Below are 18275 nucleotides of genomic sequence, written 5' to 3' on the forward strand. Positions count from 1 at the left end.
GCAATTGACCAAACAATCGGTAAAATAAATGTCAGCAGCAGGAGCGAAATGAAGATTAAACGTTTCCAGTTTTGTGGCAAAGGGGATCCTTAGGAAACTATAAAAAACGATACTAGCTCTAGAAAAAAGAAACTTCATTAAACCGCTTCTTTTGAACCCACGAAATTCGTTAATTTAATTAATAATGAATAAGGTTTTTTCGACCGAGTCCCAATAAAATATAACAAAACCCACTTTTATGGAGACATAAAATGGTAAATGGAAATTTATTGTTATTACCATGTGTGTATAAATCCCTTATTGGCAATTTTAATCTTGATGTAATTTTTTCCAGTGAAGTGAACTCCACAAAGAGATGCTTTTCATTTTTTATTCTCCCATACTTTTAAAATACCACTAATTGTATTAGTAGTAATTATTGTCGTTTAATTATAGAACTAATTATAAAACTAATTATATGACTAATTACAAAACGTGCAAACTCTATCAAGTACGTACCATCAAATTATTTAATCATTAAGCTTCGATTAATTGTATTTTCATTGCGATCGATGCACCTGGGAATACAGTTCAACACAAAGTTGAATTGAGATATAGTTGATCCAAGTTTCGTGCATGCCTGAGTAGGTATTAAAGGTTTGTAGTTTACATTTGTGCACATAACATAACCACGAACCTAAATCAATGAATTAGCTAGTGTCGCGTATCAAGTACGTGGTAATTTGAAATGAAGATTGAATTTGGATCCATAAAAATATTTTTTTTATTGATATATCTTTTTATAAATGTAATTTCGTTCGTATTTGAGTTACTTCACAACGAAACACAGAGTTACTTCCCAAGGTACTTCAAAGAAAAACTTTAAACTCATCAAAAATTGCAACACACTCTCTCGACGTTCCTCGTTTCAAAGGTCCTCATTAAATTCTCACAACTCTGACCCAACGTTTTTAAAATATGAATTTCTGTATTTCAAGATACTTTTAAATTTTTAATTTTGTTTTATTTCATCGACATTTTTTATTTGAACATAATAACTAATAAGGAATTATAATAAGGAGAATGCACGATAATGGTTCTTTCCCTTTGCAATTAACTGAAGGATTTAAGATACTTAGAGCCCTTTTGCCTTGAGAAGTTAAAGCTCATAAAGTTACAAAGCCTTTCTGCACAGCTTAATTTTATAGCAAATTGAAGGAAATTTAACTGTGGAACGCAAGGCGCCTTATGAGGAAATCTGCGTTGACAACTTCCTTGATATTTCGTACGTTAAACTTGCAAAAATTTTTGTTCAACACCTGTTTGATTCATTTTAATTCCAAAAAATTGATAATAAATGTAATTACAACCTCGATAAGTATCTAATAACGATCGTAATAAACCACAAAATTAGGTATTTACGTGAAATATAATTATTAATTCAATTCGGGAGCTTTAACGAGGCGCATAAAAGAGAAATCGAATAAACGAGATCATTTACAAATATGTTCCTATAATTTCCACAGCAATGTGAACGATATGCATTTAAAGTATTAGCTAATTGAATTTGGTCCAAATTAATTTCATGCCAAAACCAAAATAACTCACTCGACCACACCAGAACGAGTATATTACTAAACAGCTACGGCTATGTAAATAATTACAATTCCTGAAAATACCCACCATTTGCACAAACATTAAATCAACTGGATTGTAACACTTGTTTGTATAAATCTTTGAAAATACAACGTTTTAATGGACTAAGATGTCGAGAAGTATTTTTCTTTTTTATTTCATGTAATTAATAAACGCATTTAATGCCTCTAAATAAATTGGCCACAAATGTTTTTATTTTTTTATAGTTTACCCAACGAGATAAACTAACTTCTTGTAATGTTCATCTAATTCTAGTTCTTGAAGACATAATTATTGAATGAACAATTTCGTTTTAATAACTGGCAATGTTAGAATAGTTTTTGGCAGTATCAGCCCTCATCATCAAGCTTCCTGGAAAGTGAGTCTGCATGAGAAGCTCTAACGAGGATCTCTAGCGAGAATCTTGTGAATTCTTGCACTGCTGGGTGTGTCTTTCACTCCCTCACAAAACCTCCTCCAAGACTCTCTTTTTGCCTTACGTATGTTTTTGGTGTAATTCGTTAGAGCTTGTTTACATTTCTTCTTAGTTCTTAGACCTCCTGTCTTTCGAAGCTAAGAGATTCGTTCCACCAGGGTGTGCCCCGATTATTACTTTTTACCTCCAGTGGACTGCTACTGTGATAGGCAGAACGAATTACCACAGAGATCTGCTCCGTGGCTATTTCAATCTGATTACAGTTCCTAACGGTAGCGATGACACTACTTAGGTTATCTGCAAGACAACTCTTAAACAGATCAGAAACATTCAAAGACTAACCATGACATTGAAATTAAAATTACCATTTTTGAGTTTCATTAACAAATTTGAAGCCGCTCTTCAGGCATAACATCTAATTCTCTAACACAAATCTTACAATTCACAAGAAGTACTCTACGCTTGGATCTTTCGTCATACGCGTAATGTATTAGAAGTACTTTGACGTTATCCCTAAATATATCAGGGTGTGTATTGCTTCGCAAGTCGATGAATTCTGTTGAAAGGCATAAGCCGAAACTATCTGGGTATAACTATGACCCAGAAAGCAAAGAATCGGATAACTGAACTAGTTCTTTGATCAATCTGGCATAGTAGGTTTGCAAAACCTTTGCCACTCGTTATGAGAGGCTATAGAGCTATACTAATCGTGTCGGCGACTGCTATATGACATATGATATGCTGGTTATATCTGGAAACCGCTAGGCGGAGTTTTTTTGATGGCAAAATCTGTAGAGTACTATCAAAAAAGAACTGAATTTCTCTTTGCAATATTTCGAAACTTTATTATTTCTTCGGCAGGCAAAAAACTGTTAACAAGAAAGTTCAAAGTTACCATGAGGTTAACTATCAACGGCCATTAAACAATAAATACACTGTTAAAAATACTTATAGGTTAGTTACTAAGTTGGTTACACTTGAGAAACATGAAACAAGTCAACGAATAAACATTATTCGTTTGAATGTACTTTTTTCGAAATGATGAATCTGATGGTTTTAAGTAAACTTGTTGACATATTTCTCAAGTGTAATCATATCATATATTATGTCATATAGCAGTCGCCGGTACGATTAGTCTTTGTTTCCGCGCTTGCTTAAATTTTTTCATTATGACATTCAAAGCACTTTGCAGAAATCACATTACATGCACACTCAGGGTCAATTGATCAATCATGTTGCGAAAATAAAGAGCAAAATTCTGCAAAACTTTCCGAAGTGTTGAAACATTGAGATTGTCGATGATCTACTGAATAGCTGTTTTGAGCTAAGTGATGTAATATTGCCCCACAAAAATAAGTCGTAAGGGTTGATATTCTATGCGATTCCCATTTCAGTGACCATTGGGTAGCTCAGACTGCGCTTTCCAAACTACTGTTCCAAGTACTCTAATGATTCGATGGGGCTATACCCTGTCCAACTATCAAATGTCAAAATTAAATGTCGCGATTTTTTGATAAATATTGAAATGATGTTAATAAGAATGAAATATGCTTTAATTTGATACCAAACAAGATATATTTGGGTTAAAACATAAAAAAGTTAGGTTAGAAACTGTCAAATATCAAAATTAAATGTAACGATTTTTTAATAAATATTGAAATGATCTTAATAAGAATCAAAAATGCTTTAATTTGACACCAAACACGTTATATTTGGATTAGAAAATAAAAAAGTTAGGTTATAAACTGTCAACTGTCAAATAATAGCCATCTTGTTTTGTTAAAAATTAAAATATCTCGATAACGGTTGCAGTTAAATAGGTCGAGTTTGGGTTCATTTTAAAGGATTTTTAATTTTTTATCCATTAATGTTAAAAAAAGAACAACTTTACAATTAAAAAATCGCTTTTTCAGGCATGTTATGGGAGAAATCATTTTCTGAAATAGTAACATATCAGGCACAACAAATAGTTACCCAAATAGTTCAGGGTGGAGACACTATCAGTCGTTTTTATCCAAATAAAAGTGAGGTTCGTCGCTAAACCAAACCATATTCACGTCAAATTTTTGTTTGTCAACTTTATTAACTGTTCATGTTTGTCTATGATGTTGGAACATCAATGGAGATAGAACTCAATGACCTATGAGTTTGAATTTTCTAAGGTCTTGAAAAATAATTTTGCCACTTGACTCAAAGGTCATTTAACATTGCCAAAGCTATCATCGCCGACACTACCAGTTCTCATCAACTTATTAATCATATTTTAACATGATTTCAATGTATCTCTAAATCGTTAGAGTTACAAAATGCTTTTATCTAACAGTTGAATATAATGAATGCTATGGTCACAAGCAAACAAAGAATTTTTGAAGTTAAAATGAGAATCGAAGTAAATCAAAAAGGAATTGTCGTTACAAAAATAATTTGTTGGAGGTGTCGATTACAAATTCAGTTTCGATGTAATTAAGGAGCTCATAAAAGCTTTTACTTCAGATATACGAGAGTTAAAACGATGTTATGCGGTTACCCATCTACGAATATGGGACCGCAAGTGAACGTGAGCACAATCATTTTGCTCCAATCGTGTTCCCCAAACCCAATTGGTAAACTCAACCCAAATAAAAAAAAATTAATATTGAATGTTCGAACCCATTAAAATAATAAAAACTGAGATGAGGATTTGAAACACGCCATGTTTTTTATTTAAAATCTCTTTTTTTATTACAGGTCACAAATGTAGAGAAGTTTGGCCTGGAAATGGAAGTGAACAAGCTTACAATTTATTCCTGGACGCTTTGTTGTTATTGGTACCATTAATATTCATGGGTTTAGCCTATTCACTAATAATGACGAAATTGTGGAAAGGATTAAAACGTGAAATTCAACACAACACTAATTGTCAACAACAAGGTGAGTTATAAAAACGGTTAAATCATTTTTTTCTTTTCAATTTTCTATTTAATCATTATAAGAATCTATCTTTCGATTGTTAGCGGAGAACTCTGCTGACAATGGATCGTAAAAAGTAAAAAAAGAAAATAAACGACTCGATCATTCACTTGAGTTGAAAGGGACGTTTTGCTTCCGGTTATTCTTCGCGGAGGTTGTAAAATCAATTCTTGAACGCGTGATCGTGAATGTCATTCGCGCCCTTTTCTTTTTAAATTGAATTCTGACTTAAAATAAATATAGTAGAAACAGCAAGAATGGTATAAAAAGAAAATATCTAAGTATAAATAAATAACTTAAGATGTCAAAAGAATATTAAACAGTTTGAAATACGTTTTTCTTTTGTAATCTCATCCTCCCCTTATTGCTTTTTGGTTATTTTTATTGGATGATGGATGATCCCGAAAATAAAGTAGTTTTCTTAGATTTATTAAAAAATTCCTTAAACGTACTTTTAAGTTTATTAAAGATTATTACGATATGCAAATATTTATGGAATTGGAATTCCTAATTTCGTAACACGTCAATTAACTACGCAACAATTTCATAACCTGATGAAGTAATGAAGTTTTGGTTGATGTGGGAAGTTATAAACGTGGGAACAATTTAAACAATTTCAAATCCACAAGTATGAATTTAGTCAATATTTCAAGATTAATGAAACTATTAAACTCTTAACAAACCAAAACGCTTTCCATTCAGATTATTTAGTTTTAGAATTATAGGTGCAAATTTTTCATTTAAAAAAAGGATATTTGTGAAAATAGTAAAGATCGTTCAACTAGATGAATATTGGTTATTTAAGAGCTTAACACAACAAAAATGGAAAAATGTGTTGAATAGGTGTAATAAATATTCTCGTAAATGTGGCGAGAATAAAACCCGGTTGATTTTTTGCTTAAAAAAAAGTTACGTTCTCGTAAAAAAGCCCAATATAAAATAACCGTGTGTTATTACCACCTTGCTTCTAAATTTTATTGGCGGTATAGTATTTTTCCTCGTTTTCAAATCACTTCTTAGATTGTTATGTTTCTAAAGCAACTTTGTGTTTGTAATAATTTTTACATTACCTAGCTAGGAATGTGTAGGTAAACATTTAACGAAATAAAAAAATTTAAATCTCAGTTAATCCCTTCAACAAAAAATTTCAACCGAGGTCGCATTCGTTCAATTGATGAATGAGTTTCAACAAAGGTAGCGAATACTTCCGGTTTCATCTGGTTTTTTAATTCATTTTTTATCCAACGACGATAAAATCAATAATTTCCTTTCATTGTTTTAGCATAACAAATTTACAGTGTTTCATTTAAGATGTTATTATTAAAAATTTTTTGTATAAAACCCCATTATTTAAATATCATATTTTAAATTAGATACTTTTAGCTTTAATTTAAAATATACTTCATTTCCTAACTCATCATAATAAGGTTTCAACGACTTTTTTAATATTGCAATCATCCCAATATAACAATCACTTAATTAACAAGTGTTCCTATAAACTCATTTCTCTAAAAAAATTTTATATTAAACTAAGTTATTTTAGTTGTTTTTGTAAAATAGAGATTTTAAGCTTTATTTTAAGATATAAACCACTTCCAAAATCCTCACGATACGGTGATTATTTTTTTACATTTTTATAGGTTTTTTGAGATATCTCAAATTGATAGGTTTTGTTACAAGATGCTTTTTCTAAAAATTTTCGATATCAAATCCCATTATTTTAATACCTTATTATAAAACAGAGTTTTAGCTTTATTTTAAGATATAACTCACTTCCTAACTCATCGTTATAAGATCAGGAGGATTTTTTTAAATTTACTATTTTGTCACAACCTAAATTAACAGGTTTTCCTATAAGATCATTTCTCATGAAATTTTTTATATTAAACTACATTATTTTATGGCTTTATTGTAAAATAGAACCTTTAAGCTTTATTTTAAGATATAAACCACTTCGTAATTAATCACGATACGGTGATTATTTATATTTTTTTAGTTTTTTTTGAGATATCCCAAATTGGTAGGTTTTCTTATAAGATGTTTTTTCTAAAAATTTTCGATATTAAATCCCATTATTTTAATACCTTACTATAAAACTGAGACTGTTAGCTTTATTTTAAGATATAACTCACTTCCTAACTCATCGTTATAAGATAAGGATGAATTTTTTAAATTTACTATTTTTATGACAACCTAAATTAACAGGTTTTCCTATAAAATATTTTCTCAGAAAATTTTTTATATTAAAGTACATCATTTTATGGCTTTATTATAAAATAGAATCTGTAAGCTTTATTTTAAGATATAAACCACTTCCTAACGCCTCACGATACGGTGATTATTTACATTTTTATAGTTTTTTTGAGATATCCCAAATTGGTAGGTTTTCTTACAAGATGTTTTTTCTAAAAATTTTCGATATCAAATCCCATTATTTTAATACCTTATTATAAAACAGAGTTTTAGCTTTATTTTAAGATATAACTCACTTCCTAACTCATCGTTATAAGATCAGGAGGATTTTTTTAAATTTACTATTTTTATCACAACCTAAATTAACAGGTTTTCCTATAAGATCATTTCTCATGAAATTTTTTATATTAAACTACATTATTTTATGGCTTTATTGTAAAATAGAACCTTTAAGCTTTATTTTAAGATATAAACCACTACCTAACTCCTCACGATACGGTGATTATATTTTTATAGTTTTTTGAGATATCCCAAATTGGTAGGTTTTCTTACAAGATGTTTTTTCTAATAATTTTCGATATTAAATCCCATTATTTTAATACCTTATTATAAAACAGAGACTTTTAGCTTTATTTTAAGATATAACTCACTTCCTAACTCATCGTTATAAAATCAGGATGATTTTTTTAAATTTACTATTTTTATGACAACCTAAATTAACAGGTTTTCCTATAAGATCTTCACTCGGGAAATTTTTTATATTAAACTACATCATTTTATGGCTTTAATTGTAATTTAAAATCACAAATTATAAACACGATGAATAATTATATATATACAGCAATAAAATTGACAGAGATAAACCTTTTTTGAAAGAAATAATACAAAAAATATATGATATTTTGTTAAATAATTTTTATCCCAAACACTTGATTAATAACTCATGGTTTACAATACTAAATAATATAGATGGATTGAAAGTCAAAACAAATAATATAACCCCACAAGATGATCAACAAAGGGCAAAGAATACAAATACAGAAAATATAAAAGGAGATATAAATAAAAAGAATAAACCAACTATTAGACAATCCCTAATTACCCAATTCATACCTAGACAAACTAATACAGGGCAGAATGTTCCAGAAAGCGATCTTAGCACTCAGGGAAATATTAACAATAAAAGCACTCATAATAATAAAGAATTTTGTAAAATTAAATTTATATCAACATTAAATAAGGTAACGAATGTTTTTAAGAGATATGAAATATCCGAAATACAATTTGCTAAATATAATAACAACAAAATTGGTACCGTAATATCAAATATGAAGGATAAAATCAAGACATTAGATAGAGTAGATCCGTATATCAATTAAAATGTACTGACTGCAATAAAATTTACATAGGGGAATCTAAACAACATCTCAAAAAACGTATACAACAACATAAATACGATACTAAACAAATAAAAACGCAAAACAAAACGGCTTCATGCTAACATTCGGTAACTTTAACTCACAAATTTGATTTTGAAAATCCCAAAATATTAACAAATAAAAACACACTAATAAGAAAAAACTTGGAAAAAACATTAATAAAGCAGTTAACTTTAAAACTGACGTAGGACGAATAGGGGCTTTTTTTTGAGATATCCCAAATTGGTAGGTTTTCTTATAAGATGTTGTTTTCGATTTTCGATATCAAACCCCATTATTTTAATACCTCATTATAAAACAGAGAGTTTTAGCTTTATTTTAAGATATAACTCATTTACTAACTCATCGTTATAAAATCAGGTGGATTTTTTTAAAATTTACTATTTTTATGACAACCTAAATTAACAGATTTTCCTATAAGATATTTTCTCAGGAAAATTTTTATATTAAACTACATCATTTTATAGCTTTGTTGTAAAATAGAATCTTTAAGCTTTATTTTAAGACATAAACCACTTCCTAACTCCTCATGATACGGTTCGGGTGATTATCTACATTTTATAGCTTTTTTGAGATATCCCAAATTGCTAGGTTTTCTTATAAGATGATTTTCATAAAAATTTTCGTTATCAAACCCCATATATTTTAGTACCTTATTATAAAATAGAAACTTTTCGCGTTGATTTAAGATATTCTTCATTTTCTAACTCATCATAATAAGGTTTGGACGACTTTTTTAAGTTTGCAATTTTTCCAATATAATTCAAGTTAACAAGTTTTCTTATAAGATCTTTTCTTTTAAAGGAAATTTTTAGATTACACAGCATTATTTTATTGCCTTGTTATAAAATAGAGTCTTCTGAAATCCTCATAATAAAGTTGGGATGATTCTTTTGTAATTTTTTTGATATATCCCAAATTAGTAGCTTTTCTTACAAAATGTTTTCCTTCTTTTTACTAAAAAATTTGTGTATTAAATTCAATTATTTCTTCTTAACTTCTCATAATAGGATAGGAATGAAAAAAAAAATTCTTGTTATAAAATTGATGAAAGATTCAGGTTTTTAAAAATGTAAAAATACTTTTTATTCGCATTAACAATTTTTAAAACTTTTAACAGAATGCAAACGGTAAAACTTTTTATGCAATCGCAATTTTAGGAAAGTTTGTTACCTGGGATCGTTCTCCAAATGAAAGAAGTTTCAGATTCCTACAGGCCGCGGAGTTTGTAACTGTCATTTTCAAACTTCTCCCCGAACTTATCGACTACTAGGTCACATCCATTTAACGTACCCAGCAATATGTTTCATTTAAAAGCCCGGCCTCTTCAAACTTCAAATAAACGAGACGTCACCTAACTTTATCATTTTAATAAAAACCGAACCTTTTCAGGAACCTTTCCCTTCTTATTCCTTTAGCTTGTCAATTTTCGTTTCCATTTTTTTTTTAATAAAAAAAGTTTGTCATAATTTTGCGCTTTGCGTGGTTAGTGCTTAAAGTTGTAGCGAACGATGGAGAGAACAACATAAACTGAAATTTATTATGGAAATGGGACGTCCGTTAAAGGACTGAGGAAGAGAAGTTTCATCAACTTCACAATGACCTTCCCCTGCGTAAATCAAACGGTTGGAAAGGGGTGACATCCTCACATCGAGCAGATTTCCATCCTGTCGATTGAATAATCCCATCAGAATTAATTCATCCAACCACATAATTCTTGCTCACTACCCCAAAAACGTTCTTAGTATTAACCATTACAAATGTTGCAATTAAAACTAAAATTGGGTAATTTAAATTTCAGAATTAGAATTTTATACCTTAATTACAACAATCCATTTCAAAAAGTTGAACATTTAAGTTTTGTTTGCGCAAACCAAAACACCTCTCTGGTTTCAAATGATTAATGACGAAAGATACATTAATCTTTCCATCTCGCTAATTCATCAAAATGATAAAAAGGACGTTAAAAAAATTGAAATTATCTCGAAATATTTGAGATTATCATAAAAATTTTTCATCAATTTTTCATCAAAAATTCAAAAATTTCATCAAAGTTTTCATTAAGATAGTAACTTAATGAAACATTTTTCAAGTTGGATAAATCGGAATGACGGAAAATGCGGGGGAGGGACATAAATGGACGTTATCCAGTTTAATTAATAATCTCGCAAAATTCAAATTAATCGCATTTATTCGAGCCGGGTTTGTTTGCAAACTACGATACGTGACGCGAACGATTCGTACAACAACGTCGGAGATAAACATTGGACCCGCATTTAGTGCAGTTTAATGTAGCCGCAATTCCGAATACCCCTGGCTTCGATTTTGTCGAATACCACCCTAGTTCGACATATTTATTGGTTGTTTTTCGCGAGGATTCTGCCGTTTTCGAGCGATTTACGACGGAAACTTTTCAGATTATTGAATTTACATCGATGTCCGTAACCGAAAAATTTGTAATTTAACGTCTACAACGCCGGAAATAAATCGAAATAGAATCGTTTGTTGTAAAAAAAAATAGAAGCGTTGATTTGTGTATAAAAAAAAACAAAATAAATTATAAAAAAAATATAAAAATCTCCGGCGGTTTATTTAGCAAACGTATATTTTTCGTGTTTTGATTTACTTTTTGACGTTTAATATTTTGTAAATAATTCATCTGTGACACTCTTTCCGTTTCAAATACGAGAATATTTAAAAATTATTCAACAATATTTTAAAAGCTTAAAACCGCTTTTGTGAATGCATAAAAATTTATGGTTTAATGTCATAAATAAATAACGTTATCAAAAGATTCATCATGTTTATGTCAACATAATTTTATTTATAACTAACTTGTTTTATTTCTTCTTCTTCTTTCTTCTGTATTTAGTCATCTGCCTCCATCTTTTTCTAAGTCTTCCAATGTTTCTTCGTCTTGATGGTGATTCTGTCATTCGGTCGATGTGATCATCCCACTTCTTGTCCAAACAACCCATCTGATGTTCTCGCTTCTTTCTCTGTCAATAAATCCCAACTATTCTACGCACTATTTTCATTTCTGTAGTTTCTAGCATTCTTTTTGTTTTGAATATTTTTAGTCTAATCTCTGCTGCATATGTTTATACAGGGTGATTTATTAGCTCACCAACAAATTTGACATATGACAGCTAATCCAATTACCAAAAAAAAGTTAATGAACCAATGTCCTATTTCAATTATTTACGAAATTATAACACTTTAAAGTTTTCTGCAGCGAATTTATTAATAGTCAGTAAAATCAAACATTCAACAAAAACAAAATTGTCAGTTTGCTGCAAGTTGTAATATGTCAGTTTGCTGCAAGGTTTAATTATTACATACAAGAAGAAACTCAAAATGTACGCTTATAGCACTGAAGAGTATAAGAGTACGCTTATAGCTGATATAATTTTCGTGTATGATTTTTGCAATGGAAATATGAAGAAAGATTTCCACAGCGTCATTTGCCATATTGTTCAGTTTTTAGCGATTCTTTCAGGTGACTTCGAGAACTGGTAATCCTGCTCCAGCAAACGCTATTCGACCATGTTCTGCATATAGTTAATGTACAGGACGATCATGTTCTGTCATTGATAATCCTAGATCACCCGACCTTAATCCATTGGATTTCTACTTATGGGATCATATGAAACAAATTGTGTATCAAGTGGAAATTAACACACGAGAACAATTATTAAACAGAGTACAAATGGCTGCCACTGAATCCCTCTCTTATCTGCATCCTTCTCTCCTGTCTCTGGACGTCTCTATCCCCGTCGCTTCCCTCCCCCCCCCACATCACTACCTCTTCTCTTCTTCTGTTATTTATCTCTGCCTCCGAATAACTCATCCTTTTGTAATACTCCCTCCTTTCTCCTTTATCATATCTAATCTTCCCCTCCCTAACTTCCATCTAACACTCTCCCAAGATCCAGCAGAAAGGTCTTCTATCTATTATGCCCAAATATTTGAATTTCATTTCTTGGTGTATGATTTTATCATCGATCACCAGCTTGCATCTGATCGGTGTGTTGGAGGTAGTCATGCATTTTGTTTTTGCCGTTGGTATAGTGATGTTAAACTGTTTTGCTATTTTATTAAACTGGAACAGTAACTTCTGGAGATCATCCTCGTTTTCCGCAACCAGCACCGCATCATCTGTATAGCATAGGATGTTAACCACCTTATTTCCCATCTTGTATCCTCTTAGTTTGTGCACTTGTATAATTTCATCCTCTTTATATGATATTGTACGGTATTTATCTATCATAGAGGAGATGTATATAGCCTTTAACTGTATTCGATCGATTTTTCAGTTATTTGTCTTATGACAAAGATTTATTTTGTTATGGCTATGATTCTGTTGTTTTATTTACCTTTTTTTAAAATAATTTTGGATATAAATAAGAAATTCAGTATATTTTGAGATATTAAAATAATGGTGGAGGAGCCGGAAATGTTTATTTTTGCGCCAAAGTTTCAATTTCCCTTAAAATCATTAATTGGAAACACATTTCCACCACGTCTCTTCTGATTTAGGAGACGCACTCAATATTCTTACTCTAACCCATTAGCATTTCCATTACAGAAATCATACACCATATACACATCGACATATTCATTAAAATCAAAATCAATTTGTTAAGATATCCATGTTTCATTAAACATCAACGTCGATTTTGTGCTGAAATTTTAAAGTCAAAACAAAACAATATGACAAGTTATAATAAAATATATTAGTAATGTAATTAGTTCTGAGCATTGACTTCAATGCGATATCTTTATCTTGGTTGTTGTGGAGGAAGTTATAAAGCCGTAACCAAACGTATATGTTCTGACAAGGAAATAGTCAGAAGAGTATGCAGAACTAATTTACTTTATCGGCAGCTACTTATTTCAAGGTCGACATCAACTGACACTAGCAACCTCGCCCGGCTTGGATTAAGCTAAACCATTCAAAACCTGGACATCATCATTACAAGTTGTCTGGTCAACTTTTTTCTGGCAGAAAACCTCTCAACTGCAACCGTCAGAACGGTGAGCAGGTTGAATTGTTAAATTGTCAGTTATGCACTAACCTATTACTGGTATGAAGACATTTTGTCTCTTACAATGTCTGCTTTATTTTACTTGACTCTATTAGGTATCTACAACAGAGTCCTCTACACTTACGCTTTGTTATCGATCCTTGCTTATTCGATACCTCGATAATATCATTATAACTTTACTGGTCGACGTCTTCTATGCAAGATAACCTGTCAGTTGCAACTAACCTGATGACCACCTAGTTTAGTTCACCATTAGATCATGAACGGGGTCTTCCACACTTATGCCTTGCTATCAATCGTTGTTTATGCAAAACCTCAATCATTACAACTTGTCCAACTCCACCATCATTACAACTTGTTTGATCAACGTCACTTCTGAAAGAAAACTTCTCAACTATGCATAACTGCCCTGCTAATCACTTAGTTCACCATTAGGTTTCATGCAGTCTGATTTTTGACCCCACAGCCAGTACGTTAACGCTTTTTTGAGAAACTCGAAGTTCATCATCATTGTCCTAGATGCCAATGCCACCGCTTCCGTCGTTCACAGATCTAGTTTATCTTGTATTTGCCATTCTCTACATTAACAATAAGTCAGCAGTATAGGGTTTACCAGAACTAGTGTCTAGCTTTCTACTAACAGTATCTAATCTTTTATTAGCAGTATCAAATCACCTGGGAACAGTATCTAGTCTTCTGCAAGCAGTATCTACTCATCTGCACGGAATATCTAGTCCTCTGCCAGTAGCTAAAATTCTGAGATAAATATCTAGTCATTTGCAACCAGTATTTATACTTTTGCCATCAGTATCTTGTCATTTGTAAGCAGTATTTACTGTTCTACCAGCAGTATCTAGTGTTCTACCAGCAGAAGCTAGTATTTTTTTTAGTACGAACACCCAAACGTACAATAATCTAATAGATATTAAGTTTTACCACAATCACAGCACCCGAAGTAGCACCGAAAGTGATACCAGCAGTGTTAAGTCATCTGAAAATAACATTTAGTCTTCTGCCAACAGTAACTAGTCATCTACATACAGTATCTAATCATCTGCAAGCAGTATTCGTAACATATCCAATCTTTTCGTAATATTTCGATAACTTCTTATGCATAAAACTTTTTTACTACCTGTTTAACTCTACCTGTTTCGGTAAAAAATAGCCATTATCAGGAGCATTATGACAAAAAATTAAATTAAAATGTAACAAGATTTATAAACATAAAATCATGTCCACAGCAAGACCAGGTGTATAAACGAGTTAATGAAAAAGCAGTTTTTTATCCAATATAACTAGGTCTTTAATGGAGTTAACGCGGTGCGCAACACTTGTCCTGTACTCATAATCGAATTTAATGAACTAAAAAAAATAGTCCGACAGCTCGTTATGTTCGGAGATAAATTATTTTTTCACAAAAATCGTAAAATCTGTTTCAAATTGTATATTTTTTGTTTTGTTAGCTTTCGATCGATCCTCAAGTTCGCTGAACGTGAACTCAACTTTGGTGAGGAATAATAACGCATCGACAACAACAGTGAACAGTTTGGCATCACTAAGAACGCATAGATTGACGGCGAATGCTTCGCCGAGGGAAAATATCAAAGCTTCCTCTACAGGGAACACTGAGAGAAATGGAGGAGGAGGAAGCGGGGACGTTGTCGGTTGTAACTCAAAGGGTAGGAACAAGAAACAAGCGGTGAAAAAGTGGCTGATGAAAGGAATTGTACAGGTTTGATATAAACCCTTCTTTTAAAAAGTTTTTTTTAATTAAAAAATAAAAAGTAATTACGAACTTTTGTGACATTCATTTATACCGAATTAATTATTGGTGAAATTTGTATATTATATTAATTCTTTTAATAATATATTTTGAGCAAATTCAAAACATAAACAGCAAAGCATGTGATTTTCGATAAATATTTAACAAGGAAATTAAATTCCATACACCTCATTTATTTACAAAAGCCCAGGGCTATGTAAATTTCAACAGATCGTCGCGAAATACCATTAATTTATTTCCGCCTATTGTTTTAATCAAATAAATACTTTTATGTATTTTTGTGTTGAAACACGACCATTATTGCTGTTCACTCTTATCAAAATACATTGTTTTATTGGATTTCAAATCAGATTATCAAGCAGTTAGGGATTTTATTAAATTTATTTAGTTTTTTTTTTAAGTTAGGCGCTTTGTACCGCAACTGAAAACCAACTGATTATTGAATTAATACATTGTACGTATGTTACGATTGAATTTGATACACCACTATAATATTGAATTGATCAAAGGCAGGAATTCAATTACGATACTCTACCCATCGCTTCATACATCTGAATAATATATCAAACGATGTATATATTCTCTAGAGATATTTAGAAAATACATGATTTTTTAACTTAATTAGGAGAAAAATACTTACAGTTTCTGTAAAATTATGTTATTTTTTTAATTAAATATACGAGGTCGATATAACGACGGACCTCGTTCGGGGTATTCCCCGAGATTATACGATTTATAAATCAATGAACTAAAATTTGAGCTAACGCTATCATTAACGTATCTTAAGAACGAATTGAGATATCATCTTGAACTAAAAAACATTTTAAAGCAAATTTGATGAAAATTTAATGTGCCATAAATAATTTTTTATTTTCCATTAACATCGTTGTTATGATTTTTTTAAACCCAACTTAGCATGTTTGATTATTCAAAACTTTAAGAAAATATTAAATAAACACTAGACCTAGAAGAGTTCTCCGTTATATCGAAGTTTTACTGTATTTAAGTCAATTTTAACTAGAACTAAACCAACATTATTAAAAATATACCGTCATTATTTTTCTTGATATTTTTGTAAGCTGCTTATTTTTAAGTAGAACGAGGAAATAAAATAAAAAGAAAATAAAATTATTGTTCTCGAATGAAACTCTCTCTCTACTAACTAATTAATACATTGATGTGACTTAGGTGTTTTATTCTTATTTAGGTCAGTCTACCAGGAAATGCAAGTAGAGGATACTGCAACTACAGCTCGACTAAAACTACCGTTGTTCCACGATACGAATTGGCTACCACCAACTCAACATCACAAGGGAATCCAACTCCCACTGAAACCGAGAACAACGTCGATGAAACAACATACACGTTTACCAGGCAACCGATTAGGTCGAATTATATGGATAAAAGTATTGAAGCTAAAAAGAAGGTAAGAAAATTAAATTTAAATTCGTTAAAATGCAAAAGCTAAGTTTTCATATTATACAATCACGTAGACAACAAATAGAATTTTCACGGACCATTGAAAATACAATTTCCCAAAGGGAAACAGGAACGAGCACCCACGCATTTTAAATTTTGCGATATCTTTATTGTAACAGTCCAAAGTGGTTTATTTCTCAATCATTCATTTCTTATCTAACACTCCCCTTAATTAAACGCCCAAATTCCAACCGATCGATCTTATTTTAATCTTTTATTTTCTCTAACAATTGTCCCTTTTAACTTTTTTTCCAAAGTTCAATAAAATCGGCTTAACTTTTCGTTTCGTGGTGCTTTTCTCTACCGTAGGAAGAAAGGTGGAAGAGAGTCGTAGATTTTAACCTCGGACAAGTTTAGAGACCAGGTAGATGAAACGTGACCGGGAAAACTCGGCAAGTCATAAAAAAGCCGTCGCAAAAACGGGCTTTAACCGTCAAAAGCTGCCGGAAAATACTACAGAGTTGCCCCTCCCTGTTTAGCATACAAAGTAACCACTTGACGAGCTCTGTGTGGATTACGAGCTGGCCAGGTGTTGTCTAAATTTTCTTTAAGCGTCTCTTTTTTCACTCTCTTTTTTTCATTTTACAGTTTCAATGTACGTTGTGGCTTCATCCTCAGACTACCACTAATTACTTCTTACCAATTTATTTGCAAATTAACTTTTTCTTGATGATGTTAAGAATTAATTATGAAAATAAAATTTTAAAAATAAGGTGCAAGGTGTAATCAAATAATCGTAACTCCGAAAGTTTTTAAGATGATTTCAAGTTTTCAGAGTGTGATTTAAAAAATGATAACAACGATGATTATACAAAATAAGAAATGATTTATGGTCAACTACATCTTCATTAAATTTGCTTTAAAATGCAAATTTTTAAGCAAATGCTGCCGTTCCTACATCTCTATAGCAATTGCTTATTCGAACAGGTCTCAACCTGCAAATTTAGATACTTCAACTTTTACTACTGTGTTGACGTTAATACAACACCGTGGGTTAATAAAACATTCTGTGCCATGGCAGATTCTAGTGGAAGTGACGAATTTAACAGTGATGAAGAAATTGAGAAGCGATTAATATTAATAACAAAAAAATTAGTAATATGAAAGCCGAAATAAAAAAGAAGTTCGACATTAATAAGATAGGCAATAAAGCTATAGTATATAAACTTTGCGAAAAATTATTATTAGTCATATTGGATGTACAGGTGTCCAAATTATCTCAGTTATTATAAAAGATAGAAAGTTGCGGCTTTCGCGAACCTGAGCTACTTTTTTGTGAAACTTACAATGGCGCAAACCAAATTTTCATAGCCCTCTTAATAATAATAATAATA

At 31.0% G+C, this 18275-nt stretch overlaps 1 protein-coding gene and 1 long non-coding RNA gene across 3 annotated transcripts in view; one reads left to right on the top strand and one right to left on the bottom strand.

Moving 5' to 3' along the window:
- Positions 1–18275, top strand: part of LOC111415524 (cholecystokinin receptor type A-like) — a 107643-nt gene that overhangs the window by 79963 nt on the left and 9405 nt on the right. Inside the window, exons 5-7 of the mRNA XM_071199760.1 lie at positions 4778–4960; positions 15143–15411; positions 16670–16888. Of these exons, the coding sequence (XP_071055861.1) occupies positions 4778–4960; positions 15143–15411; positions 16670–16888 (671 nt within the window). The remainder of the gene's footprint in view (positions 1–4777; positions 4961–15142; positions 15412–16669; positions 16889–18275) is intronic.
- LOC139431672 (uncharacterized) overlaps positions 1–18275 on the bottom strand; it is a 107986-nt gene that overhangs the window by 77994 nt on the left and 11717 nt on the right. The window lies entirely within an intron of this gene.

Source organism: Onthophagus taurus, chromosome 11 (assembly GCF_036711975.1).
Source record: "Onthophagus taurus isolate NC chromosome 11, IU_Otau_3.0, whole genome shotgun sequence".
In the NCBI taxonomy this organism is placed as follows: domain Eukaryota; kingdom Metazoa; phylum Arthropoda; class Insecta; order Coleoptera; family Scarabaeidae; genus Onthophagus; species Onthophagus taurus.